Raw genomic sequence first — 26,220 nt, forward strand, 5'->3', positions numbered from 1 at the left:
GGTGGACTTTACCCCATCATCAAACTTTGTGAGAAGACAACGTATTAACAAACACAGGCACTTGTTGATTACGGTGCGGGAGTTAGGTAATAAAGAAGTAGTTAATCTGTAAATTCTGTTTTCTGTCTAAATCCATCTGTGATTGTATTGTAAACGCCAGTGTATGTAGAGAGTCAAAAACTAGCAGGGCAGGATATCTGGTCAACTATTCAGGTGAGTGAAACCATGTTTCTTTATATAACATATTATGTAACATATTTTGAATGTCCAATTTTTATTTAAACTTTTTTATTAAAAAAAAATGTATGCACATTTAAAAAAAATATTCTCCTGGAATTATGAAGCTTTACATAATTGTTTTTAGAACTTTGTTTTTAATTTGTATTTTTTTTTTTTTTTACATATATAGCTATTGTTGCATGGCGTTAAATCTTAAATAAACAAATTGTGTTTTTTAAATAAATTCTTTCCAGCTTTGAAATACAGTACATGCATACGTGCACGTAATACAGTATTAATGCATAAAAGCTTATATGCAGGTGAGCAACAAGGAAAACTAAAATAATGTTCTACAAGGTTGCATATAGGCCCCCTACAGTATGTAATATTGTGCAGATTTGTATGAACATTTTTTTGCATGTTATTTGCAAAAAAAAAAAAATTCATTAATAGTAAGTTGCACGAATGGCAGAATAGTTTGGTGCAAATGCATTTACTAAAGTCACATTTGCATGTTTCTGCAGGCATGAGGGTGTGCATCATTGGAGCGGGGGTCATCGGCCTCTCCACCGCTCAGAGCATCTACCAGCACTTCCACCACAGGATCACCCCCCTCACCATAGAGGTGTATGCTGACGTCTTCACTCCACTCACCACCAGCGACGGGGCAGCCGGGCTCTGGCAGCCGTATCTCTACGACAAGGGAAACGTGCAAGAAACGTGAGTGTCTGAATCCAAAAGTTATCTTGAAGAACCCAAGACGCTATGTAACCTATAGAAGCAAGTGAAATGTTTTATTTCTATTTCTCAGTCAATGGAACAAAGAGACGTTTGACTATCTGCTAAGCTGGCTCAGCTCTCCAGATTCAGTGAAAATGGGAATCTTCCTTCAGTCTGGCTACAATCTGTGCTCTAAAACGGCACCAGTGAGAACACCGTCATTTTCTTCATTAAAATGCTTTGATATTCAAAATACATAGTTGACATGGCATTTAATTCAACAATGCTATATTTTTAGGTGTTTGTAACTGTCTCTCTGCTCCTCTTAAACAGGATCCCTCATTTAAAGATGCTGTCTTGGGTTTTCGCCAGTTGACTAAACGTGAACTAGATATGTTCCCAGGATACAGGTACTTATCAACTGTGTTTATTTTGCTAATTGATTTAAACTTATATCACTGATATTGTATTTAATGTCACAGTACTGTTAAAGACATAGAGTAATATTCAGTTTAATTGGACATTCAAATTGAAACAGGACAGACCTATGTATTATTTAATCTCAATGTGAATGTAGTAGATCTCAGTGTCATATATGCATCTGAAATTCCACTGATTCCCTTCATCCCTTTCAGTTTTGGGTGGTTCAACACCACTCTCATTATTGAAGGAAAGACATACCTGCCTTGGCTTATGGACTGGTGAGAGATCCTCTCAGTAACATACACTGGCATGAAGCTGCACATATATATAAATAAATATTTTTTATATATATATATATATATATATATATATATATATATATATATATATATATATAATAAAAAAATATAAAGTATATGTATTTTCAGGTATAACTGTGACATATTAGTCGCTTTTTGGTGTTTTCTATACAGGTTAAAACAAAGAAATGTCAAGTTTCATCAGAGAAAGATTGGTTCATTTAAAGAGGTTGGCACATTTTTTGCACTGTTTTTATGAGTGGCTCTTTGGTCAAGTGTAGCAAAACTAATTTTATGCTTTAACTGTGTGAACATCATCTGTCCTGTTGTAAAGTGACTGTGGTCGCAGTTTGTAATTATTCAGAAATGGGCTCTAGTTGGCAGATATTGGTGCAGACGTTATCGTCAACTGCTCCGGTGTCCGATCAGGAGACCTCCAGCCTGATGCTGAGCTCCAGCCAGCCAGAGGACAGATCATTAAGGTGAGGATTAGTGAATTAAATTCAATCAGGATTTGAGTTTTAGACAAAAGAGGTTTGCCACTGATACTGTGCTGTATGTCCACAGGTAGATGCTCCGTGGATAAAACATTGGATCTCCACACATAATTTCTCATCTAGAGGCAATTCCTCTTACATAATACCTGGGTGAGTTTTTTTTTTTTTTTTTTAATCACAGTCAATGTATGTTCACAGTCAAAAGGACATTTAAAGATAAAGGTATACCTGCTTTGTTGCTTCCCATTTTAAGTTGTGTTTATTATAAAATAGAAAATGTAGTATTGTTCCAGGACAGATGCGCACAACCTCTGTTTGATTCTGCAGGAGCCGTTTAGTCACTGTGGGTGGGGTTTTCCAAGTAGGAAACTGGAATCTGCAGAACAGTTCTGTTGACCATAAACGAATCTGGGAAGAGGCCTGCAAGCTTGAGCCCAGTCTACAGGTAGTTTCAGCTATTTTAGCCATGCTAAATTGGTGCTTGTTTAAGTGACACAAGTGGCTAAAATCTCTTTTTTTCTTTAGCATGCGCGGATAGTAGAGGTCTGGACTGGTCTCAGACCCGCGCGCAGCAAAGTTAGACTGGAGAGAGAGACCATACGATCTGGACCAGCCTCGTTTGAGGTGAGCTCATAGTAAAGAGAGCAGTATTCCTTCTTCTTAACTTTGCTTCTTTTCACACACCATGCTGTTTTCTTTCAACTCAGGTCATTCATAACTACGGACATGGGGGTTTCGGACTGACCATCCATCGTGGATGTGCTGAGGAAGCTTCTCGTCTCTTTGGACAGATCCTGGAGCAGAAAGGCCTGCTAGCACACTCTAAGTCACGTCTCTAGTATATCTGGGCGTCTGGACAATGTTCTCCTTAATGCCATAACCACTGTCATACTGATTCCAAAAGAAACTCATAGATTCCATGAGTTTAAGAATGTAGCCTGAAGTACAGAGATCTAAATGTACATGTATTTATTTTTTATCATACTTACTAATAGAATATAACAGAATCATAACAGAGCTGAATTGTTAACTCATTTTACTCAGCTAATGTACAATAAAGAATTAAATGCTAGTATGATTTATGCTTTTATCTAATGTTTTTTCAATTAAGATTCATTATTATCATGCACATGTCCATCATTGTAGTGGCAAGGGATCTCAGGGTTCTGACTCTTCGACTGTCTAAACATTAGTCTTTTTCAGTTATCTTCTACTTCATATAATACACCTACTGCAAATCAGGTTTCAGTATACATTGCATTTATGAAGGCAGTATATAAAAATAATATATGTGAACATTTTTAGCTGAAATCTACACAACCTGCGATTCAACTGAAATTGTTAATTAATGTATTAAAGCTTTCTTTTTTGTCTTCAGAATAAACACTTCTTCATTTTTTTTAGATATCTTTTTTCAAACTATATAACCCCCAAAAATGTGTTTTTTTCATTACGCTCTGATATTAGACCCTTCTCACTTCAAATTTATAATTCATTTGTTGCTATTTCTTGGCAAATTTAATTTGTAATCAATGTGAACTTTCAAAGAAAGCTTTTTGATATAAAACATAATTCAACATTACTGTAATGCATCTAAAATGTAAAAAAACAAAACAAAACATATCTAAACTACTTTACTGGAACACTGTAGACCTGCAGCTAAGAGTTCCTGCTGATATTCTATAGGTTACACATTTTCACGTGATACACATCCCCAGGGCAGAGCTGACCAAACCTGTTTGTGAAGCAACAACATTTGAAACTTCTTCCGTATGAATGTAAGCCAATAGAAGCAAATATGTATTTGTGAACGCCCCTTTCAGAGTAGCATACTAGCATGCTACTTTTACTCTTTCTTACATGTAAAAATAGTAAGACTAATATTCAGAATGCAGCTCATACTGTACATTTTCTGAAAGCCTAATAATGTTATGTAATGTGGTGGAAAAGTTGAAGCATTGCTGAAGACTTTACGTAAGAGAACCTGTTTAGGACAACATTGATTTTCCTTTGGAGGTAACAAGACAAAAAAGTTTGGTAAGTGAAGCAGTCCCTACAGTCTTGTTTGCAGTTACTGTACGTGTTAATCTTTTCATTGTGTCAATGTGTTTTTTTATATAACTTAAACTAATAAGGCCTTGCAATATGTCATTATTAAAACATAAGGGTATTCACTGTGTTACGTTATTATGGCCTTTCTGCAGGCATGAGGGTGTGCATCATTGGAGCGGGGGTCATCGGCCTCTCCACCGCTCAGAGCATCTACCAGCACTTCCACCACAGGATCACCCCCCTCACCATAGAGGTGTATGCTGACGTCTTCACTCCACTCACCACCAGCGACGGGGCAGCCGGGCTCTGGCAGCCGTATCTCTACGACAAGGGAAACGTGCAAGAAACGTGAGCTTTCTTTTGTGTCAAAGTGTCTGAATCAGTTGAAGCACATTGTTATGTGTTTCTATTTTTTTCTCAGTCAATGGAACAAAGAGACGTTTGACTATCTGCTAAGTTGCCTCACCTCTCCAGATTCAGTGAAAATGGGAATCTTCCTTCAGTCTGGCTACAATCTGTGCACTGAAACCTTGCCGGTGAGAACATTATATATTCTTATAATGCCATCACAGAATAGAATGTAATAAAACTGCACTGTCAGACAGGGTTGTCATGTCTGTGTTTTTCCACAGAATTGCACAGAACTGCTTTTAAACGGTTGCTGTGGGTTAATTTTAATTTTGTTAAATGTTTAAAATATTGCATAAATTAGATTTTTACTGAAATGCTGAAAACATATTCGCAGTTTACCTATGATAAAGTGCACTAGATGTTAAGCAGGGCCATTGGTAGGAAGCCTTGAGCTGTTTATAATCAATGTGCATAACAGCGACCGTAAGATATGTATTTCAGATATGGAAATGAGATGTTTAGAGTTTTGATATTTGGAAAATGTCTTGAAAGAATGTTATTGCATGGCATGGGCTAGTTTTGTCACACAGACCTGGCAACCCTGAACTGTTTTCAATCTGAACATAGTGATTTTAATTTTATAAAACAAGCACAATTATTTGGACTACCTTTTCCCTCCCTCAAGTAAACCAGTAGAACAGAGCACAACATAATCAACTTTACTGTATATCAGAATAATTGAAAATGACCCATCCCACTAAGCGAAGAGAGATAATTCGAAAAATGACTAAATCTCTCTGCTCCTCTTAAACAGGATCCCTCATTTAAAAACGCAGTGTTGGGTTTTCGTCAGCTGACTGAACGTGAACTAAATATGTTCCCAGGATACAGGTACTTATCACCTCTATTTCATCATTCTGATTGTTTAGTCATCAGATTTGTGAATATAGTGTTTAGGTCACTTTTCCTTTTTCTTTTCAGTTTTGGGTGGTTCAACACAACCATCATGATTGAAGGAAAGACATACCTGCCCTGGCTTATGGACTGGTGAGAGATTCCCATTATCTAATCATTAACCAGCATTAGAATTAAAATGAAATAGAATATAACATAGTCCACAAGGAAACTGAATATTCTAAATGTAATTTTTACTGTAAATGCTTTATAATAAACATTGTAGATTTATATAGTTATGTCAAACGTCTAGAAAATGCGTATATCATTCACAGCGTGACTCTTTTCCTACAAGGATTAACACTATTTTTGACACCTTGGCCACATTTTTGTTTTCTGCAGGTTAAGAGAAAGAAATGTCAAGTTTCATCAGAGGACAATTGGCTCATTTAAAGAGGTATAAGAAATTTCATTTTTGTCTTAATTGTTTTTTAATAAAAAATGTACACTAATGTTCAAAAGTTTGATTTTTTTTTTTTTAAAAGATATTAATCATTAAGAACATCAAATTGATCAAACATGATAGCTAGGCCATTTACAATAAGAAATGATTCTTGAGCATCAAATCAGCCTGTTAGAATAATTTCTGTCAGATCATGTGACACTGAAGTAATGGGGTAAATTACATTGCAAACTGAAAATAATTTAATCGTAAGAATATTTCTTAATATTACTATTTTTGCTGTGTTTTGACCAAATACAAGCAGCCTTGTTGAGTAATTATAAAAAAAAGCTTTAAAAAAAAAAGTATATATGTATGCGTTTGTGTGTCACCAGCAATAGCATAAACAAGTCTTTTAATCTTCCAAACACAAAATAAACCATATCGTTGCAAGCAGATACAATTAACAAATGAACAGAAAGTAGGGCACACAGAGCACGTGGGACAAATGAAAACAACAACAAAAAGAGTCCAGGTGTGTGTGTGTGTGTGTGAGAGAGAATGGATTTTGACTTTACCATAATATAGGTAAATGAACAAATTAAATTAATGTTGATATTCTGCTGGCCTTATTTGAAGTGACTTTAATCATAAAATGTGTGTATTTGTAATTTGACATTTGTAATGTAAAAAAATGGGCTCTAGTTGGCAGATATTGGTGCAGACGTTATCATCAACTGCTCTGGTGTCCGATCAGGAGACCTCCAGCCTGATGCTGAGCTCCAGCCAGCCAGAGGACAGATCATTAAGGTGAGGATTAGTGAATTAAATTCAATCAGGATTTAGAACTTTTACATAGAACTTCATGTTTTGTTTTAACAGGTAGACGCTCCCTGGTTAAAGCACTTTGTTGTCACCCATGATTTAAAATCAGGAATCTATAACTCACCGAGCATCACTCCTGGGTAAGCCTCTTTATGATGACACTGTACTGTATATATATATATATATATATATATATATATATATATATATATATATATATATATATATATATATATATATATATATATATATATATATTATGGAAAGCCTTGTTTTGACTGCCTTAATTCTGAGATTATAAAAATGTGTAATTAAAAAGACAGTTGATGTGAAAGAGTGCTAAACATGCCACTGTTCCAACTTTTTTGAAGTGTGTTATAGTCACGAAAATCAAAAATGTTTTTTTTTACAAAATAAAATAAGTTGGGCATATTCTTTGCACTTTAGTGAATTAAATAAGGGTTAAAGAGAATGAACAATGAAATATTCTTGTTTTTGTGACATTTCACAAAACATCCCAACTTTTCTGGAATTGGAAACTGAAATAAATGAACTAAAACTTAAAAACTGATGATAAATGGAAATAAACCTTAAAAATAACAAGGAACAAAAAAAAACTGCTAAAATGTAAACCAATTTTTTTATTTAAATTGACAATTCAAAAAGCTCATTCAAAATATTAATAAATACTATGATAGTATATAAAACTAAAATTACAACAACTATCGTTGCTCATTTTTTAAAATTTGTATCTATAATGAAGTGCAAAATGTAGTCTTTTCTTAGATTCTCAGTTTCTTTCTGCAGGAGTCGTTTAGTCACTGTGGGTGGAGTTTTCCAAGTAGGAAACTGGAATCTGCAGAACAGTCCTGACGACCACAAAAACATTTGGGAAGCTGCCTGCAAGCTTGAGCCCAGGCTACAGGTAGTTTCATAGACGTGTGTGTGTGTATATATACATTTTAGCTATGCTAAATTAGTGATTGTTCCAGTGGCATGAGTGGGTTTGATTTGAATTTTTTTCCTCTATAGCACGCACGGATAGTAGAGGACTGGACTGGTCTCAGACCTGTTCGCAGCAAAGTTAGACTGGAGAGAGAGACCATATCTGGACCAGCCTCGTTTGAGGTGAGCTCATAGAATGACCACTACACTTAAGATCGGATGCCATCTTTCAGTGGAGAAAGATCACTATAAATAATAAAAGATTAATACAGAGCTGCTAAATGGACATGCTATTAGAAAATATGAGATGGGAGGAAAAAAATGCTATTGCAATATCATTACTTCAATTTTGCCAGCGAACAGTAAGTATTGCAAGTAAATGCAAAATATTGTTATGTGAAAAAAAGACGACAAAAGACAGTAAAACTCATTATAATCACTGATTATCTCTACACTGAATGCAGTTTGACGTAAATCACAAATCTCAGACATTAAACTGATGCCTCAAACCGACCGTAACAAATGATACAGCATTCAGTGCAGACAGCTTCTAGAGAATTACACATGAAAGGCTGTCCATTTGGTGGTATAAGGTTTTGTGAAAACACTGAAGTTTTGCAAGTACATTTTTCAATCCAACTCTTCCATCATCGTGTCCCTTTAGGGCTCCACAGATTCACACACACCATGCTGTTTTCTTTCAACTCAGGTCATTCATAACTACGGACATGGGGGTTTCGGACTGACCATCCATCGTGGATGTGCTGAGGAAGCTGCTCGTCTCTTTGGACAGATCCTGGAGCAGAAAGGCCTGCTAGCACACTCTAAATCACGTCTCTTATAGATCTATGCCTCTGGATAAGGTTCAAGCTTTATTCTCATTCTATTCTAATAACAGTGTCAACCGTTGTCATTGCAAGAAATAATGAATCTCCAGAACTGAATAAACTGGTCTATATTTATCTGCACTAATCTATAATAAAGATACATATACTCGCTTTCTTTATTTTGTTGAAGCATAATTTATTGTTATAATACATGTATATACATTGCAGTGGCAAGGGATCTGTGCACACAGACACAAAACGTGGAACTCTCTGCACAGGAACAACTGCACACCCACTGTACGGTTGAAAAGGCAGAAATACAAATAACCAAACATAGCATTGGGCAGTGGAGCTGAATATACAAAGATTGTTGCTATATGATGTGTGTTTTGGTGCAAGTTGTGGCTTCAAAAATGTGCTCGGAGCCTGACGCGCTAGAATACACAATAATAAAATATGTGTGACCTACAGACCTGCTCCGATTAAAGCCACTTGCTATTGTTTTATTGTTTGTAATTTAAGATGATAATTTTGATATTTTAAGGGATCAAATCGAGTGTACTTTATTAATGATATATAACAAACAAGTAGGAAAGTAATTAGAAAAATGGTACGGTGGAATACACACTCTGTACAGAGAAAAACACAAAATTGCTCTCTCAATCTAGACACACAGGAACAGCTCACGTTACAAAGCTAGGGAAAAAAGTATTGTGATGTTTGTGCTAACATTTAATGTAAAGGCGGCATGTTTTTAAAAGGTTTTACAAATACTCAGAACCATGGGGTTAACGCACTTTGGCCTGAAATGAAACAAATGTTTCTCGAGTAAATGCCACCTGCTGGAGTAACGAGGTAACGCATGAACGAATTTTTTTTTTTTTTTTTTGGATCGTTTTGTTTTTTGAACAGATTTAAAAAGATTCGAATCATTTAGAGGAATTAAAAAGCCCACCACAACGTTTGGGTTGGGAACAGCATCTAGCATACTGCTTTTACTCTTTCTACCAAGCAAAAATAGTAAGTCTAGTATTGAGAATCCAGCCCATACTGAGCATTTACTGAAGGCGAAAAACACGAATAGCGCCACCGCAACGTCACAACTGACGTTACGTAACGTGGGAAAAAGTTAATTTGTAAGAGTTGCGACCTGTCGCTGAACGGTTCTTGCAAGAGACAAGATAAGGACAACGTCGATCTCTTTTTGGAGGTAACAAGACAAAAAGTGTGGTGAGTAAAGCTGTCCTTTTATAATATATGAAGTATACCTTGAATGCAGTGTACTGCAACTCTGCTGTATGCATAAATGTAAATGTGTGGATTATTTCCAACCTGACATTACATGCAGCGCATAAACTATTAAGTTATGAATTAGGATTTTCAAGCAATAAAAACAACTCGAGCTCTATAACCTTGTTAGTTGTCATGATACATTTTAACTTTGTAATTGTGTCTATGTTGGGTGGACATAAGCCTTAATAAAACAACTTAAGCCTTTCCCGTGACAATGCAAACATATGGCAGCATTATGTATTCACTGGTGGATGGTTCAGAATACACAGGTTTGTATTAAAACATTTCTCCAATAAGTGTACAACATTACAGTATGTAATAAAACCGCTTATTCATATTTGTACTTGCGTTTAGTTAGCAGGCATGAGGGTGTGCATCATTGGAGCGGGGGTCATCGGCCTCTCCACCGCTCAGAGCATCTACCAGCACTTCCACCACAGGATCACCCCCCTCACCATAGAGGTGTATGCTGACGTCTTCACTCCACTCACCACCAGCGACGGGGCAGCCGGGCTCTGGCAGCCGTATCTCTACGACAAGGGAAACGTGCAAGAAACGTGAGTGTCTGAATCCAAAAGTTATCTTGAAGAACCCAAGACGCTATGTAACCTATAGAAGCAAGTGAAATGTTTTATTTCTATTTCTCAGTCAATGGAACAAAGAGACGTTTGACTATCTGCTAAGCTGGCTCAGCTCTCCAGATTCAGTGAAAATGGGAATCTTCCTTCAGTCTGGCTACAATCTGTGCACTGAAACCTTGCCGGTGAGAACATAATCTTCCCACTGCATATAATGTCATTATCTACAGAATTGCATATAAAAACGTACAAGTTCTGACAAACAGGACATGCTGTAGTATATTGTTAGTCAAATCATTCACAGTTTGGACTCTGTGACTCTGTGCCTATGGGTTCTTAGCTATAGCTGGTGTTCCAATCCATTGCAAGGCCTGATTTTATATACAGAGCAGAGCATAAAGAACCGTACTGTATACCAGAACAAAGGATAAACATCCACTTTAAACTGCTGAGGCCTCTCTCTGGCGTTGGTTAAAAGCAGAATAAAATTAGAGCGAAAATAACTGACCCAAAGGAGGTAATTGTGAAAATGACTCAGTCTCTCTCTGCTCCTCTTAAACAGGATCCCTCATTTAAAAACGCAGTGTTGGGTTTTCGTCAGCTGACTGAACGTGAACTGGATATGTTCCCGGGATACAGGTACTTATCACCTCTATCTCATAACAAGCTATTTCTGTAATTTGACGATGCTGACTTGTTTTGATGTTGTACCCTTTGATGGCTGTATAATTATTTATCTTTTCAGTTTTGGTTGGTTTAACACTGCTCTCATGATTGAAGGAAAGACATACCTGCCCTGGCTTATGGACTGGTGAGAGAATGCTTTTATCTAATAGCAACCGACATTAGAATTTGAATGAAATAGAATATACAGTGTCCATAGTAAATATATATATATATATTATATATTATAACAAATGAGCATTTTGATTTAGTCATAATGTAGATGTCTAGACTTGTGTATATTATGTACATAGTCATCTTGCATAGGCCTATATTTGTGTTCAATATTTACATTAATATTTGTATTCTTCTGTTTTACTATGCATCAGAATAACCATCATGCATATATATAGTCATGTAAGATCTCTTTTGAAACTGTTACTCTTACTCATTTACAGTATGACACTTTTCTGGTCTAACAATGATTAACAATATCTTTGACACCTTGGTCAAATTTCTGTGTTTCCTACAGGTTAAGTCAAAGAAAGGTCAAGTTTTATCACAGAAAGATTGGTTCATTTAAAGAGGTCTGAGCAATTAATTTGTCATTTCCATTCATCTTTTTAATTACACTTCCTATTAAAATTTTGGGGTTAGAAATACTGTATATTATTCAAATAAGTCATTAATCAAAAACACATTAATTTGATCACAATTAAGCGTGACAGTTGAGACATTTAATGACTAATTTAATTAATTTAATGTTCTGATTATGCTTGCCCCCTATATATCCTGTTAAAAAGTAATCATAAAAGGTGTGTATTTGTAATGACCTCAAAAATGGGCTTCAGTTGGCAGATATTGGTGCTGATGTTGTCATCAACTGCTCCGGGATCCGATCAGGAGACCTCCAGCCTGATCCCGAGCTCAAACCAGGCAGAGGACAAATTATTAAGGTGAAGTTTAATGTATTACATTTGAGTGTTTTAAATGGAACTGTTCTGATCTGATCTTTATATCAACAGGTAGACGCTCCCTGGTTGAAACACTGGATCATCACACACAATTCCTCAACAGGAGTCTATAACTCACCGTACATCATTCCTGGGTGAGCCTCTTCATGATTACACTGTACTACTCTATTTACAGTCATTTTTCACTTGCGGTTATAATGAAGTGCAGCGTAGTCTTGTCTTAGCAGTGGTGTACATTACCTCAGGTAATTTTGTTTCTGCAGGAGCCGTTTAGTCACTGTGGGTGGAGTTTTCCAAGTAGGAAACTGGAATCTGCAGAACAGTTCTGTTGACCATAAAGGAATCTGGGAAGAGGCCTGCAAGCTTGAGCCCAGTCTACAGGTAGTTTCAGCTATTTTAGCCATGCTAAATTGGTGCTTGTTTAAGTGGCTAAAATCTCCTTTTTTCTTTAGCATGCGCGGATAGTAGAGGACTGGACTGGACTCAGACCCGCTCGCAGCAAAGTTAGACTGGAGAGAGAGACCATACGATCTGGACCAGCCTCGTTTGAGGTGAGCTCATAGAATGACCATTACACTTAAGATCGGATGCCATTTTACAACATGTTCAACATGTTCATGTGCATGTTCTATTTAAGATGAACTGACACAAAGAACATATGATTTGCAGTGATTGCATCATCCAGTGCAGACAGTTTCTAGTGTGATAGAGCAGGAGCGAAAATGGTTACATCCAGTGTAGAAACAGGTTTTTATTTTCGTATTTTCCCTTGCACCTCCATCATGATGTCCCTTTAAGGCTCCTCAGATTCACGATGCTCTTTGCATACACCGTGTTTTCTTTCAACTCAGGTCATTCATAACTACGGACATGGGGGTTTCGGACTGACCATCCATCGTGGATGTGCTGAGGAAGCTGCTCGTCTCTTTGGACAGATCCTGGAGCAGAAAGGCCTGCTATCACACTCTAAGTCACGTCTCTAATAAAGATCTATGCCTCTTGAATCTTATCTACAGCATCAGTTCCTATTCTCACTAATCTAATAACCATTGTCATACTGATTGATAATTAATATTCAGAATTTAATAAATTTGTCTGCATTTATCTACACTAAGTCATAATAAAGATACATATACTCACTTTTTTCGAAGCATAATTTATTGTTATCATACATGTACATCCAGTGCAGTGGCAAGAGATCTGTGCACACAGACACAAAACGCGGCACTAAATTGCAAAAGGCAGGCAACTCTCTGCACTCACAGGAACAACTGCACACTTCCCATCATGCCACACACATACCCACTGTACGGTTGAAAAGGCAGAAATACAAATAACCGAATATAGCATTGAGCAGTCGAGCTGAATAAACAAAGATTGTTGCTAAATGTTGTGTCTGACGACTCAAAAGTCGTCGTTAAAAAATGTGCTTGGAGCCTGACGCGCTAGAATAGACAATAATAAAATAAATGTGACCTACAGACCTGCTCTGATGAAAGCCACTTGCTATTGTTTTACTGTTATTGCGCTGTATTTTAAGATAATAAGAATCCAATAACCTTTGATATGCCAGATTATAAGGGATCAACTGGAGTTACAATGCACTTTATATGAGTGATTGCATCTGGCAGCCGGTGAGAGGACAAAGAGAGGTGCTATCAAGTGCTGAGCGGTGTGAAATGAAGACTTTGGTGTCCACTAGATACATCACTGGTGTCACAGAAAGTCAAAAACTGTGAATGGATAACATTTAACCAGCTTAAAGTATGGAAAATGGCTGAAAAAAGCAAGATAACAGACCACAAACAGGTGCAAATGTCTGATTAATAGCAGCATCCTGTCTTTGCTTCAATGAAGAAATAAAAGTTCTCATGACTTTGCCAAAGGAATGCTGGAGTGTAAAGCCCTCTTAAAAAATTAAACAAATCCTCTTTCTACTCGCTGTCGTACTAAACCTGTCGCAATCGTACATTCACTTGTGCTATCTTTCAACTACAAGATTTCAAGTTCAAGCCTTTCATTGTCCAAATGCTCCTGGGATCTTCTGAACATGTGAGTGTGATTTCATATGGTAAACTGCATAATGCAATCTGTCACGTTTTAGATCGATTTTCAACCCATTTCCTGTTGCAGTTCCTCAGGGCAAAAGTGGAGTATTATGTGATGGGAATCTATTCCACTCCATTTCTCTGGTTTGGAAGTTCATAAAAATAAACCTCGCAACCTTCAGTGGAGGAATGTGTCATTAATGGACGGATTTGAATCAAAAAGAGTTTTTGAAATGCTATTCCTTTGTAGACACACACACATTGCTTTTTTTTTTTTTTTTTTTTTTTTTTTTTTTTTTTTACAGAAAAGAACCCCAATTTCTTCTACAAAGTCTTTTCAAACCTATCTGGGGTGTTTCTTAGTCCTGTGATCCAGAGCTGGAATGTGGAATCCCTCCAGGGCTGTTGTCTGAGGCCCGTCCCATCATCTCCTGACCCCACTCTCTGTGGCTGGACTCCTGCAGGCCTCGTCCTGTGGTCTCGATGGGCAGGGCACAGGAAGCGATGGCAGCCAGCAAACAGCAGCAACAGTACACAGACAGAGTCAGGTACACAGATGATTCCAGCATCACCTTGAGGAAGGAAGCGGAGACGGACAAACTCTTTTAGGTCACACATTCAACAGTTTAGTCAAATTCAAGTTTGGTAAGGGTTATTAAGATTAAGGTTTTTAAAGTCTCTAATGTTCACAGAGATTTGCATTTATTTGATACAGTAAAAACAGAAATACTGTGAAATATGTGACTGTGGATGGCAAAACCAGTCATAAAAAGTTACATTTATAAATTAATAATAATCTTTCCATTGGCGTTTTTTTAGAACAATATTTGGCTGAGATACAACTATTTGAATATCTTAAATCTGATGGTGCAAAAAATTCTAAATACTGGGAAAATCACCTTTAAATTTGTGCAGACCAAATGAAGCCCTTAGCAATGTATATTACTAATCAATAACCACGTTTTGATATATTTGTGGACAAAATAAAATTTTGACCCATACAATGTATTTTAGGCTATAACTACAAATATACCCCAGCGACTTAAGGCTGATTTTTTGGTCCAGTTCACATATTACAAATTAAAAGAACTGATTTCCATTCCAATATATTGAATTTGTCATTTTTTAAGTCTTCAGCATCATTAATCCAGTCTTCAGTGTCCTATGATTCTTCACTCTAATATGCTGCTACTGAGCTCAAGAAACGTTTCTTTTTTCAGGATTGAACAGAATAACATAATATAAATAATAGTATGTAATAATTAGTTTAAACAAAAATGCATATTTTTTGTTGTATTTATTTATTTGTCAAATTTACGTTATTCTGTATAACTTTCTTGTTATAGTTTACACACCTGTGCCACAAATGGTGTTATGAGAGCTCCAACCCGAGCCATCCCACTACTGGTGCCCAAACCCAGCGCCCTCGTGGCCGTGGGATACACCTGTAAAAGAGATACTGAGTGATTTAGAACAAAGATCAGTGAACATTGAACTCTTACTTAACCACAGGGTAGTTAGTGAATGGACCTCCATGACCTCCATAGATCTATTGCTTCATTAGGGGTTTCTTCAGCATGCTTTCCAAAGCAGTTAAATATCACTGACAAAGATTAATGTAGTAAGGTAAACTGCTTTGCTCGTTTAGGTAATATACAGTCAGCAACTATGTTCTTAAGTAACTATGTTCTTTAACAACCTTACAAACACTATGTGTAATATTCAACCCTCCGGTCCTGATTTCTGAGATGAACTCCAGTAGCACATGAAAAGTAGGATGACAAAGCGGCCTGTTTTATGTCAGGTGAGCTGTTGCAATGGCTGCCAAGTGGTGGGAGTGAGCCAGGAACTGGAAGCTTCCCAAGGTCACAATCCTTCTCCAGCACAGCTGTTGCCTTGAGCAAAACATTTAACACTACACTGATGGTCTACAGGCTTTACTCTCCTTACAATTTAGCTTCCAAGAGAGTCACATTTTCAATTACGTATTCCTTTGACAAGACAAGGAAAAACAGAGCTTCCCTTTGAAGCCTCAGTTCTTCCAAAAAATAATTGCGTATCAACTGAAATGAATGGAAAATGAGTTCTCACCTCAGGGGTGTACACATATGCAGCCTGGAAACCTCCGGCGATAAAAGCCCTCGCAATGAATATAAATACCGTCAAAGACGTCCTGCAATACAGGGGATGTTGGTATTCACAGTATGTTCACAAATGGGATTACCACAGGCTTCAATGCCCTAGAAAAATGACAGTAATAAAGTGCTTTCTGACCTTCCCACACAGCCGTAGAGCGGCACAATGCAGAGGGAGAAGACAAAGAAACACAGTGCCATAGTCTTCCTTCTCCCTAATCGATCAATCGCCCACAGGGTCACCAGCAGGCCTGCGAAGCAATAATCAATACGTTTGCCAAATGAGATGTTAAAGGAATAGTTCACTCAAAAAAAAGAATGTTTGCTGAAACTTTAATTCAGAATGTGGATGAGTTTGTTTCTTCATTGATTAAACAGATTTGAAGAGATTTGGCATCACTGCATCACTTGCTCACCAATGATCCTCTTCAGTGAATGGATGCAGAGAATGAGAGTCCAAACAGCTGATAAAACATCACAATAATCCACATGACTCTAGTCTATCTCCAAGTCCACTGACATTTGTTTAGAATTGTTTTGGACTGTTTTTGCTTGTAAATGCTGCATGATCTTGTGCATATTTCCTTCCTTAATAAAGACAAGATGATTTTGTCCCTGGGGATATTAATATTATAGATTAAAGTTTTAGCTGGAAGCAACAGGTTGAAGTTAAGGACGTCCTAATGATGAATTTATTCTTACAAAACTATTCACTTCAAAAAACATTAACTGATGAATTTGAGTTGTGTGAATTACTTGTATATTATTTTGATGCTTTTATGAACTTTTTCAACTTTCGTTCTGATGGTACCCATTCACTACTGTGGATCTGCATGGTTTGCATGTCACGTAAAGATTAATTTACAGTCAAACCAAAATGTATTCATACTCCTGTAACGTTTCTAACATTATCAGTTTTTCTCGATAATTTCTGTCACCCATCTTAATGTCAGATAACAAATGTAACAGCAGTAATGGATTTGGTTGAATAGCTGTCAGCTAATAATTTGAGTAAACAATTAAATAATAACAATTTAGTTCATCCAATTACCAAGGAATACTTAATTTTGTTTAGTCTGTTGTGTGAAAAGGCCACATTAGTAATTAAAGAAAAACACTTAAGCAAAACATGCTTGGGTCAAAGTGTGAATAATTATTGTCCCAAATATTTATAGATTTTACTGGCAGTCCACTGTATGAAGATTTTTTGGGAATGATATGTTACAGTTTATGTTTCTGTTCTCACTTGCATTAGTAAACTACAGTGTCCTGCACCCACTAGTAAAAAGATATCAAAAATTATCTGGTGTGTGAATAATTTTAGTTCAGAATAGCCTTAGAGTGAGTCAGTTTTCATTCTTGGATGAACTATTCATTTAATGGCATTATAATTCAAATATATACCAGGAAACTCAGAAAGTGTGGTCCATAGAAGGTCTTTGTAATCATCTGAATTCAGATATTTGCACTCCAAACTGCAACTTGGCTCCATTTTACTGCCCTTTGTCCCTAGGGGGAGACACACGGCCATTATATGCTTTGTACACGGAATACATTGGTTGTGCATAGTTAGCATTCTACCACTCCAAAGTTTGAAATGACATTAAACATTCTATTAAAAAAAACATTAGGCTGTATACAGGTTATACTACACAGTATTGCATAAATGGGGTATTCCATTCTGTAAATAGTCTACATTCTCACTATGCTCCGTTCTGTTTTTAAACACACAAAAGCTTTCGCTCACTACCACAGGCGCCTCCCTCCTGGAAAAGCTCAGTGGTCAGCAAAACCACACCATAATATGAGAATGCATTAGAGAACCTGCAACGGAAAGCACAGAATAAACAGAATATGAACGAAAGCAACAGGGACAAAACAAGGTGGTACATCTGAAAAATTTCTTTAAAGCTTCAGTAGCAGACATTTACATAAAGACGTGTTATTGAAAGAGTGTTCACACCGTAATCAATAGAATTTTGGAGGACCATCTTACCATATGAACCAAAGCAGAACTGTGGTCCAGCGGAAGTGTGGAGAAAAAAGGTCTTGAATTTTCCCCCGGTCCTCCTGAACACAAAAAAATAACAATTATACTGAAAATAAAGAGAGATAAAATGCCAAAATGATTAAATGAGAGTGAGAGAGAGAAAACAAACAATATACTAAAACTGATACACCAATGGAGATTCATCAGATACTATTAAAGGAAGTGTTTTAACTATTTTCCAAGTACTAAAGATCAAATAAAAAAAATAACTAACTGCATAAATGATATAAATGTAATTTATAATAAACACAAAAATATTTAAATAGTGTTTACCTGTCTGGCCACTATGAGTTTTCCCAGCGGCATGGGGACATTATTCTCTGTTGCAATGCGTTTGAGTGTGTTTAGAGCCTTCTCCTGGTTTCCTGTCAGGACATCATAACGAGCGCTTTCTGGCAGCCACTGGTGAAGTGCATTAGACATTTTGCTTAATCTATTGTTCAGACGATATATTGCTCACAGTATATCCGTATCTAGCTTTAAGAGAAAGAACACATTAACATATGAGAACTTCATACTTACAAAGCACAGAAAAGCAAAAATGAAGAGCGGAATGGTGGAGAGGGCCAGCAGCCAGCGCCAGCCCAAAGTTGGCATCACCAAAATAGCCAGCAGCACTTCAAATACTGTACCCAGTGCCCAGAATATCTACAAAAGATCAGAGAGAAAGACATTTAAGCTAAACTAATTATGATGATTTCCATGTTTTGGTTCAAATGATAAATATAACAATTTAATCATTCAAGCTATGACGCCTGCGTTTATAGAATAGAATAGAATAGAATTTTACCTCTATCAACAGAATGCAAGTGGCTCTGGACCGCATGGGGAGAAACTCAGCATACAATGTTACTCTAATAGGGGGGATCAAAAGTTTCTCAAATTATTTCATGATATTGTTACATAAATTGACACATTTGAATGGAGACCTTAAAAATTAAAAGAACTTGCAAATCTTCTTATAACATAATTCATTAAGTGTTTGTATGCCACCATTCACAAGTTTAGGGTCAGAAGAGCTTTAATTTTTATTTAATTTTTACTTTTATTTGGCAAGAATACATTCACTTATTTTTTTTTTATTATTTTAAATAAATGCTGTTCTTTTGAATTTCTGTAAAAAAAAAAAAAAAATAACAATATTATATTTAAAAATTTCACAGTATTACAGTATTTCTGAACAAATGCAGCCTTGATTAGAATAAGACTTTCCGAAACATCAAAGTGCCCCTATTATGGGTTTTGAAAGGTTCATTTTTTGGTTTTGGGGTCCTCAACAACAAGTTGACATGCATGCAAGATCAAAAACTATTTCATTTTCTTATAATATGCCTTATTTTCATTTAAAGCAGTAAATGTGAGCTTTTACTGCTCCAAAAGCTATACCACGTTTTATTTTCTGTCGGCCTTAGTACACAATATAACAATAGACGAGTCAAGTTTTAAATAGGAAAAATATTGAAACTCTTTGGTCATTTTGGAGCGTGATGCTAACGGTCTTCAATGATCTTTACAAAGCTGCAGCTAAAGGTGCTATTGCCAGATCCTGAGATTGGCTAAATGGATTCAAAAACCTTAAAACTCAACTTTTAAACTCTGGAGAAGTTGGAAAATAATCATATTTTCAAAAAAAGTGTCATGTTCCTTAAAGATGACTCGTTTTAATGATAGACATTGCATTAAAGGTCATTTTTAAAAAACATAATAGAGGCACTTCAAAAAATCCTTACGATGCCAAACTTCTAAGCGATTGTGTGTGCATTAAGATCTCTGTCACACTTACGATTGTGGAGCCCCTCCAATGCCGAAGCCCACCAGAGCTCTGAGGAACAGGATCCATCCGTATATAGGTGCAAATGCACTGAGGAGGCCGTAAAACAGGGTCCATAATACACTCATTTTTAAACCCTATGACAAACACACACACAGCTTTAATCAGTCCCCACCGGTGCACAGTCAGATTATAAATAACATATGTGCTGTTGGACATGCACATACTGCTCTTTAATTTACAATCATACTCACTGTTTTTCTCCCATATTTATCAGATATGTTTCCCCATAATGAAGAACTGATCATCATTCCAATAAATACTACCTGTTTCAGAGTAGATAAAAGACTCATTACACACACGTCAACCCGGTTATCCAGGCAAACACATGTAGGAACAGCTGATGCAAAGCTTAACAGAACAAGAACATTTCTCCTGCCAAACATGTCTAAAAAAGCACGAGGGGAGTCATTATTGACTCAAGGAATAGTGTACAGTACCGAAGTTAGCAGTGCCACCTCCCAGCTGGGCAGTGCCCACTCACAGTGCAGTTGAGGGGCCAATATACTGAGAATCATCATCTCCATGGCGTCGGCCATCTGCACACAAATACAACCATGGGCAATATAGAAACAAATACAGCAACTACTCCTTCTGACCACAGAATGAGCTAAAGACTTACAGCTTTTAATTTTGGTGTTCATTTGAATAATATATCCTAAATAAAATGGTTTAATCAATACAATGTCTTTCTAAAAGCAGAATTAAAGTAATACTTCACCCAAAAAATGAAAACTCTGTCATCATTTACTCACCTTTGAGTAGTTCCAAATCTGTATGAATTATTTTGTTTCGCCGAACACAATGGAAGATATTTTGAAGTAAGATCGTAACCAGGCTGTTGTGTTTTGGGTCACTATTTTTTTTCTTATTATGGAAGTCAAAAGTCAAAACAGATTTTGTTGCAGAATTTCTTCCTTTGTATTAGGTATAACAAAAAAATTCATACAGATTTAAAACTACTCAAGGGTGAGTAAATGATGACAGAGTTTTCATTTTTGGGTGAAAAATTACTTTAATTTTAATCATACAGGGTTGTGAAGATATCACAATTATTCCCCTCCTGCATTTCGTTCAGGCTTTGTTACCCAGGAAAGTCCGGTCAGGATGGAGAGTTTCCACTGGAATGTCCCAAAGCCAATGGCTTCCACTGCATCCTCAACCATGAAGGTATCTGTTGAAATAGCGACATATGAAGAATAATTTAATCTAAAGGGTGACATATCATGAAAATCTGACTTTTTCCATGTTTAAGTGCTATAGTTGGGTCTCCGGTGCATCTAACGTGAAAAAAACCCAACATAGTAATTTCTTTCTCAGCAATCATGTGAAAAACACAAACAAACAAATGAGAACAGATGAGATTTTGATCCCCTGTGATGTTCATGTTTATTATACTATTACCGCCCCTTAATCTGCAAGTTTCCATCACCAGTGTGTTTTGACAAGTGCCAATGGTGTACTATAATAGTCAACATTTAAAGTGGATCAGAAATGTTAATCAAAGTTGTCCTAAGCCAAGAGTGTGTATTGTTTTGACGTTTTGAGCCACTTCAAATGTTGACTACTGTAGTTCTCACACAACGGCAAAAGTTAGAGCAAAGACAGCAAACAAAAACTGTTCTGTCTGACAAGCAGAGTGTCAGCCTCAGAGGAAAGGAGAGCAGTGGATTTACTTACTATTTACTGTATATTGCTGTTCATGCTGCCACACAGATCTAACATAAACATGTGATTTCTTTCCCAGCTGTTTACCTTCACGACCTCCAACTTTGTAATTCATGTGTTTTTAAAATGTGTGTATTTGACAGTTTAAGTGCAATAAGACATGTATGTATGTGTTTCTTTCAGTTTTAATGCATTTAATGTTGTAACAATATGTAAGCAACTCAAAATTTCCAAGAAATATTCCTCAAAAACACGTTTAGAAAGAAAAGAAACACCTTTTCTAATGAAGGTGCAGCAAAAGAACATCACCGCTGATCGATATAGCCTGTGTAAAATAGCTCATCATACCGTCAGTGGGGTTGGCAAATTCCCGAGGCACCGGAGCACCATCGGCCAGGGAAACAGACTCCATATTCATCCGTCCTCCCTCCACCTGCAAAGCCTCTTCCCTGCCGCCGCACTCATCCTCTGAGCGAGTGCTTTCACCTGTATGCCGAAACTTCACCACTCTGTCAGAGAGACAAACAGGTGGACAGATAATAAGGTACTGAATCAATCAATGACCAAACAGCCAATAAGGAGAGGACTCAGAATGAAATATGCTCTATATCTTTCTGCTGCTGCTGTTGTCAGAAAACATGAAGAATGATGCTCCTATTATGGGTTATGAAAGGTTCATACAACAACAGGTGGACAAGGCAAGGTCAAAAAAACACTTTATTTTTTTTTTTATTATATCCATTTATTTTTTACCTTATTTGTTCAACGACTCCCAAACGATTAATTCAACAATGAATTTTTAAAAACCTCTCCAGTGATTGGTCGATTTCATTTAAAACTGCGTTTGTGATCTTTTAATGGTCCAAAAACGGCACTTAGTGGGAAAGAATAAAAGACCAATAAGTGGGCGGGCAATATGCTAATGTTTCATGCTCACTTCAACATGAAATGGCTTTTTAAAAACGATTCATTTCAAGGATTCAGTGTCGACTTTTTCTTTTGAGAGACAATAACTTTACACACGGTGCACTTTCAGACTTTGCAGGATGTTTTCATTCACCTAGAGCTTGTACGAAAGGTCATTTACAAAAATGATTTCAATCAGGCCATGCAGCTTACAGCTTGCAGATTTGGCAATGCCCATACAGCGGATATATATGCTGTTTATTGTAACGTGGCAGGTCAAAATAAATTATTCAACAGGCCAAGCATCTGCATGTAGAACGCAACTGCAATGTGCAGAACAGAATGATGCACATAATAAGAGACTGTTGCCAAGGTGATGAGAGAATTTCCTGTTTGTGCAATCCCTCTTTTGGGGTTCTGGAACGAAAGCACAAGAAAAAGCCAGACGTGCAAAGAGACCGTGGAGAGATGTTTGACACTGTGACTCACAACCGACAGCCTTAATGGGGCGACCGGATGACAGGCATCTTCTCACTGAATGAAAACTGCTGTTTGAAGAAAACAATAACAGATGCTCTAGTGGTAGTCGGGGAATTTTACTTTACAAATATCCTCACAACCATGAAGATAGATTGGATCGGGGAGCGGTAAATAAGAGGAGCACACAGATATCCCATAGTGTAATTACTGTAATCGCAGCGCTCACAGCGACACTATGAGCAATAAAGCTTTCATGAGCAGACAGGCAGTGTAATTAAACAGATGACCTCTCCACGCTCAGCAGAGACAAACGTTTCTCTGGGAGCGTAAAAAAAAAAAAAAAAAAACAGGATGCAGATCGTAAATCATCTCAAATTAGCAACACGAGCAATTTCTCCTGCAAACGTAAAGAAAACGCTAAGAATTTCAGCTGCATTATTTTGAAAAAGGCCGAAGTCTAGCTCAAACAAGCTCTACATCAACAATTAAGAGCGCTGCCATCATGATTTCTGCACACCGTCAGATGGCGACCGGGCCTACTGCCAAGCATCAGCAGCACAGGAATAACATCAGCATAAGCAGGCAGTGTGTTCAAAACTCTTACGTGCATCAGTGGAAAGACCTTTACTGCGACACAGATGATCAATGATACACAAGGACAGATTTACATTTATTAGTAACTTGCACTGTCTTGTTAAGATGCCACTGATGCACTGGCGAGCAGTCATCAAGACCAAGAGGACTGGATGTTCACGAATGACCTCATTCCTTCTAAAACCACTCATATACTTCGTGCAGTGATGAAAATCCTCTACCTAACATGCTTTTCTCTGTTCAAAATGACAGGCCTTTTAAAAAATGCTTGTAAATATCTCATGCTATATTATTATGAAATCTTGAATTCAATCTTTTTGTCAATTTGTTTTCTCATCTCAGCTTTTGAGTGCAAAAATACATTATTTGTGGATAATTGTGAGATGCATAAGCTCAGATCAATGAGATCTGTGATAAATAGGGGTTTATACCATTTGTAAGCAAAGTCAGTTAGTTTTAGACTAATGTGATAATACTATCAATTTTGGCTAAAAAAAATAAATAAAAAAAATTACATAAGGGATATTTAAGTTTTTTGTAAATTTAGCAGAAAAAAGGAAAATGTTACAATAAATACTTTAGATTTCCATATAAAGTTTTAAATGTGCATGTTTCTCTGTTAAAGCTTTAACAGAGATAAATGCAACTTTAGCTTTAAGAAATGTAATAAAGTATTAATTATCATACATGTACTTTACAATAAAATATTATTTAATGATAATGAAGACCTAAGCAGATTTTGCAGACTTAAGTAAAACTTATAATATAAATTCAATAATAACTTTTTAAAGTGAATTTCTGGGAACTTGCTACTGCCCTTTATATTGTAAAATGAAGGTGGTTTTAACTTAACCTTGGGCTAACATATTTTTTGAAACCCTGATTTAAGCAACATTTCAGTTTATAATTTTTAAAAGCTCTAAATGCTGCTTTAAGGTTAAGAAGCCAAAAATAATAATTTTAAATATGTTGAATATTAAGCCAATCAAATTGGCTACGTGTTATTGCGTAAAACTATTTGAACACCATTCAAAGTGACCTGTGAGCAGAATGAGTGTATATGCCACATTAAAATAGGCTGACCATTGCATTACGTTGTTCAGTGGAATCGTCATGTGCAATGCAAATAAACCAATGGACGAGGAAATATTCTATGCAACACAACGTTAGGGCTTTAAAACGGAATGACTTGAATCTGCTTGATCTGTTTAGCAAACACAGACTTCACCTTCGCCAATCCATACTCCCCAAATATCCATATTCTCCACCAGCCTACATAAACAGCAGCCATTATGTAAGCAGTGATTTTTCAAATAAGTTACACGAACATCAATGTCACATCGTGTACGGCAAATCCTAGCAGCCGTAGATCGCTAAACGGGCTGAAATGAACGGAACGGAGTGTTTGCATGACGGCTCGGGTAGGATGAAAGAAACGGCATGAAAAGCAGACTCACGGGAGCTGTCTTAACTGAAACAAATCATCGTCCATTATCGGTCTGTTCGTCGGGCTGCCGGTGTCTTTGTCTCATTGCTGTTACATTGCTGTCGGGTCGAGGCTGATTTCAGCACCGCGGGCGTGAGGACAGAGAAGAGCTCAGAGAGGGGCGGCGCGCTGCGGAGCGTCCATGATTCCTGCGCCTGTCGCGTCGCGTCGCGTCGCTCGCTGGCGCTGGATCCCTGCAAAGCACCGAATACCCTCTCGGAGATGATGAAGACAATACACCTCCCATGAATTTCATTGACTCCCCCAACCCCCCATTCACGTTTTTATTTATGTTAAATAAACTATGCGATCTATTAATAAAGTAAATTATATGTATATTTATATGTTCGACAATGCCTGTGAATGTTAGAAATGACTGTAATTTTTTTAAATACATACATTTTTTTAAAATTATGTTTGGATTTAGATGTCTTTTACTAAGCCTACTAGTGCATGCTGTCAAAAACGCTGATAATTCTACAGATATCTAGATCTCAATAATCTGCCGTAGAAAATCAAGTTTATAGACATGAATATCGACGAACTAACAAAATATAATAATATATATATATATATAAACACCTCTCTCGTGCTATTTGTAAATTTTTCTCATGTTATTTGTGTATTAAGGTTTTTCTCATAGGACACAGTCCAATTTTTTTGTCAACTACTATATATAAATAAATTGGTATTTTGATGGTAAATATAGAAAGACAAGGAATACTAGCTTTTAGTTCTTTTTTTTCAATTGAAATGCGCAGATTTGCAAATACGTTAGAAATAAGTTAGAAAGCCAGGCGAAAAAGTTTGCTCGTGGAGAAAGGAGAATACGCAAATAAATTAAGAAATATAGTGAAATGTCTATAGAAGTTGGTCAGCTTTTAAGTCTACTCAAATCGAAATACTCATTTAAATTCTTTAAAAGCTCAAAATATTTCAAGCCTTCGTGGCTTTTTAATCCAAATTCTGTCAGTCTATGACCTGGTTTCACTTATTAAGACCATAATAGCCTATGGGGTG

At 36.7% G+C, this 26,220-nt stretch overlaps 4 protein-coding genes across 7 annotated transcripts; 3 read left to right on the top strand and 1 right to left on the bottom strand.

Moving 5' to 3' along the window:
- Positions 1-8: 8 nt before the first annotated feature.
- On the top strand, positions 9-3,228 carry dao.3 (D-amino-acid oxidase, tandem duplicate 3). The gene is made up of 11 exons (XM_043240744.1): positions 9-213; positions 744-939; positions 1,031-1,145; positions 1,273-1,349; positions 1,575-1,640; positions 1,836-1,890; positions 2,039-2,143; positions 2,229-2,308; positions 2,486-2,603; positions 2,684-2,782; positions 2,866-3,228. The coding sequence occupies exons 2-11, from the start codon at positions 746-748 to the stop codon at positions 2,995-2,997; spliced, it is 1,041 nt and encodes a 346-aa protein (XP_043096679.1). The 5' UTR covers positions 9-213; positions 744-745; the 3' UTR covers positions 2,998-3,228.
- Positions 3,229-3,913: 685 nt separating this feature from the next.
- On the top strand, positions 3,914-8,660 carry LOC122346075 (D-amino-acid oxidase-like). Its single transcript, XM_043240743.1, has 11 exons — positions 3,914-4,195; positions 4,363-4,558; positions 4,632-4,746; positions 5,376-5,452; positions 5,543-5,608; positions 5,858-5,912; positions 6,603-6,707; positions 6,780-6,862; positions 7,530-7,647; positions 7,755-7,850; positions 8,377-8,660. Exons 2-11 carry the CDS (start codon positions 4,365-4,367, stop codon positions 8,509-8,511), a joined length of 1,044 nt encoding a protein of 347 aa, XP_043096678.1. The 5' UTR covers positions 3,914-4,195; positions 4,363-4,364; the 3' UTR covers positions 8,512-8,660.
- A 918-nt stretch (positions 8,661-9,578) lies between these two features.
- Positions 9,579-13,141, top strand: LOC122346073 (D-amino-acid oxidase-like). Of its 3 annotated transcripts, XR_006251084.1 has the most exons (12): positions 9,742-10,056; positions 10,142-10,344; positions 10,436-10,550; positions 10,928-11,004; positions 11,111-11,176; positions 11,561-11,615; positions 11,880-11,984; positions 12,054-12,136; positions 12,266-12,383; positions 12,455-12,553; positions 12,672-12,749; positions 12,854-13,006. XR_006251084.1 is itself a non-coding variant. In XM_043240742.1 (11 exons), exons 2-11 carry the CDS (start codon positions 10,151-10,153, stop codon positions 12,983-12,985), a joined length of 1,044 nt encoding a protein of 347 aa, XP_043096677.1. In that variant the 5' UTR covers positions 9,579-9,724; positions 10,142-10,150; the 3' UTR covers positions 12,986-13,141. The 3 variants fall into 3 exon arrangements, 2 of the variants coding, with proteins under 2 accessions (XP_043096677.1, XP_043096676.1); XM_043240742.1 differs by lacking the exons at positions 9,742-10,056; positions 12,672-12,749 and adding an exon at positions 9,579-9,724 and having other exon boundaries at positions 12,854-13,141; XM_043240741.1 differs by lacking the exon at positions 12,672-12,749 and having other exon boundaries at positions 9,744-10,056; positions 12,854-13,141.
- A 1,158-nt stretch (positions 13,142-14,299) lies between these two features.
- On the bottom strand, positions 14,300-25,468 carry svopa (SV2 related protein a). 2 transcript variants are annotated; one of them, XM_043240731.1, is made up of 16 exons: positions 25,172-25,463; positions 22,083-22,243; positions 21,155-21,240; positions 20,507-20,605; positions 20,261-20,332; positions 20,019-20,143; positions 19,026-19,089; positions 18,758-18,883; positions 18,509-18,637; positions 18,182-18,255; positions 17,933-18,009; positions 17,590-17,694; positions 16,325-16,436; positions 16,142-16,223; positions 15,406-15,495; positions 14,300-14,622 (listed from the first exon to the last, which is right to left on the bottom strand). In XM_043240731.1, the coding sequence occupies exons 1-16, from the start codon at positions 25,204-25,206 to the stop codon at positions 14,410-14,412; spliced, it is 1,650 nt and encodes a 549-aa protein (XP_043096666.1). In that variant the 5' UTR covers positions 25,207-25,463; the 3' UTR covers positions 14,300-14,409. The 2 variants fall into 2 exon arrangements, with proteins under 2 accessions (XP_043096666.1, XP_043096667.1); XM_043240732.1 differs by lacking the exon at positions 22,083-22,243 and having other exon boundaries at positions 25,172-25,468.
- Positions 25,469-26,220: the final 752 nt, after the last annotated feature.

The sequence above is a fragment of the Puntigrus tetrazona genome, chromosome 5 (assembly GCF_018831695.1).
Source record: "Puntigrus tetrazona isolate hp1 chromosome 5, ASM1883169v1, whole genome shotgun sequence".
Classification (NCBI taxonomy): domain Eukaryota; kingdom Metazoa; phylum Chordata; class Actinopteri; order Cypriniformes; family Cyprinidae; genus Puntigrus; species Puntigrus tetrazona.

Bases quoted from the DNA above. Each gene is read 5' to 3' on its own strand.
- dao.3 (XM_043240744.1), top strand. From the start codon at position 746: ATGAGGGTGTGCATCATTGGAGCGGGGGTCATCGGCCTCTCCACCGCT. The intron at 940-1,030 runs GTGAGTGTCTGA...TCTATTTCTCAG, and splicing joins AAGGGAAACGTGCAAGAAAC to TCAATGGAACAAAGAGACGT. The intron at 2,309-2,485 runs GTGAGTTTTTTT...TTGATTCTGCAG, and splicing joins TCCTCTTACATAATACCTGG to GAGCCGTTTAGTCACTGTGG.
- LOC122346075 (XM_043240743.1), top strand. From the start codon at position 4,365: ATGAGGGTGTGCATCATTGGAGCGGGGGTCATCGGCCTCTCCACCGCT. The intron at 5,913-6,602 runs GTATAAGAAATT...AATGGGCTCTAG, and splicing joins CAATTGGCTCATTTAAAGAG to TTGGCAGATATTGGTGCAGA. The intron at 7,648-7,754 runs GTAGTTTCATAG...TTTCCTCTATAG, and splicing joins AGCTTGAGCCCAGGCTACAG to CACGCACGGATAGTAGAGGA.
- LOC122346073 (XM_043240741.1), top strand. From the start codon at position 10,012: ATGGCAGCATTATGTATTCACTGGTGGATGGTTCAGAATACACAG. The intron at 10,057-10,141 runs GTTTGTATTAAA...ACTTGCGTTTAG, and splicing joins GGATGGTTCAGAATACACAG to TTAGCAGGCATGAGGGTGTG. The intron at 10,345-10,435 runs GTGAGTGTCTGA...TCTATTTCTCAG, and splicing joins AAGGGAAACGTGCAAGAAAC to TCAATGGAACAAAGAGACGT.
- svopa (XM_043240731.1), bottom strand. From the start codon at position 25,206: ATGGACGATGATTTGTTTCAGTTAAGACAGCTCCC. The intron at 18,884-19,025 runs GTAAAATTCTAT...GATCTTTTGTAG, and splicing joins CTTGCATTCTGTTGATAGAG to ATATTCTGGGCACTGGGTAC. The intron at 18,010-18,181 runs GTAAGATGGTCC...TTTCCGTTGCAG, and splicing joins GTTCTGCTTTGGTTCATATG to GTTCTCTAATGCATTCTCAT.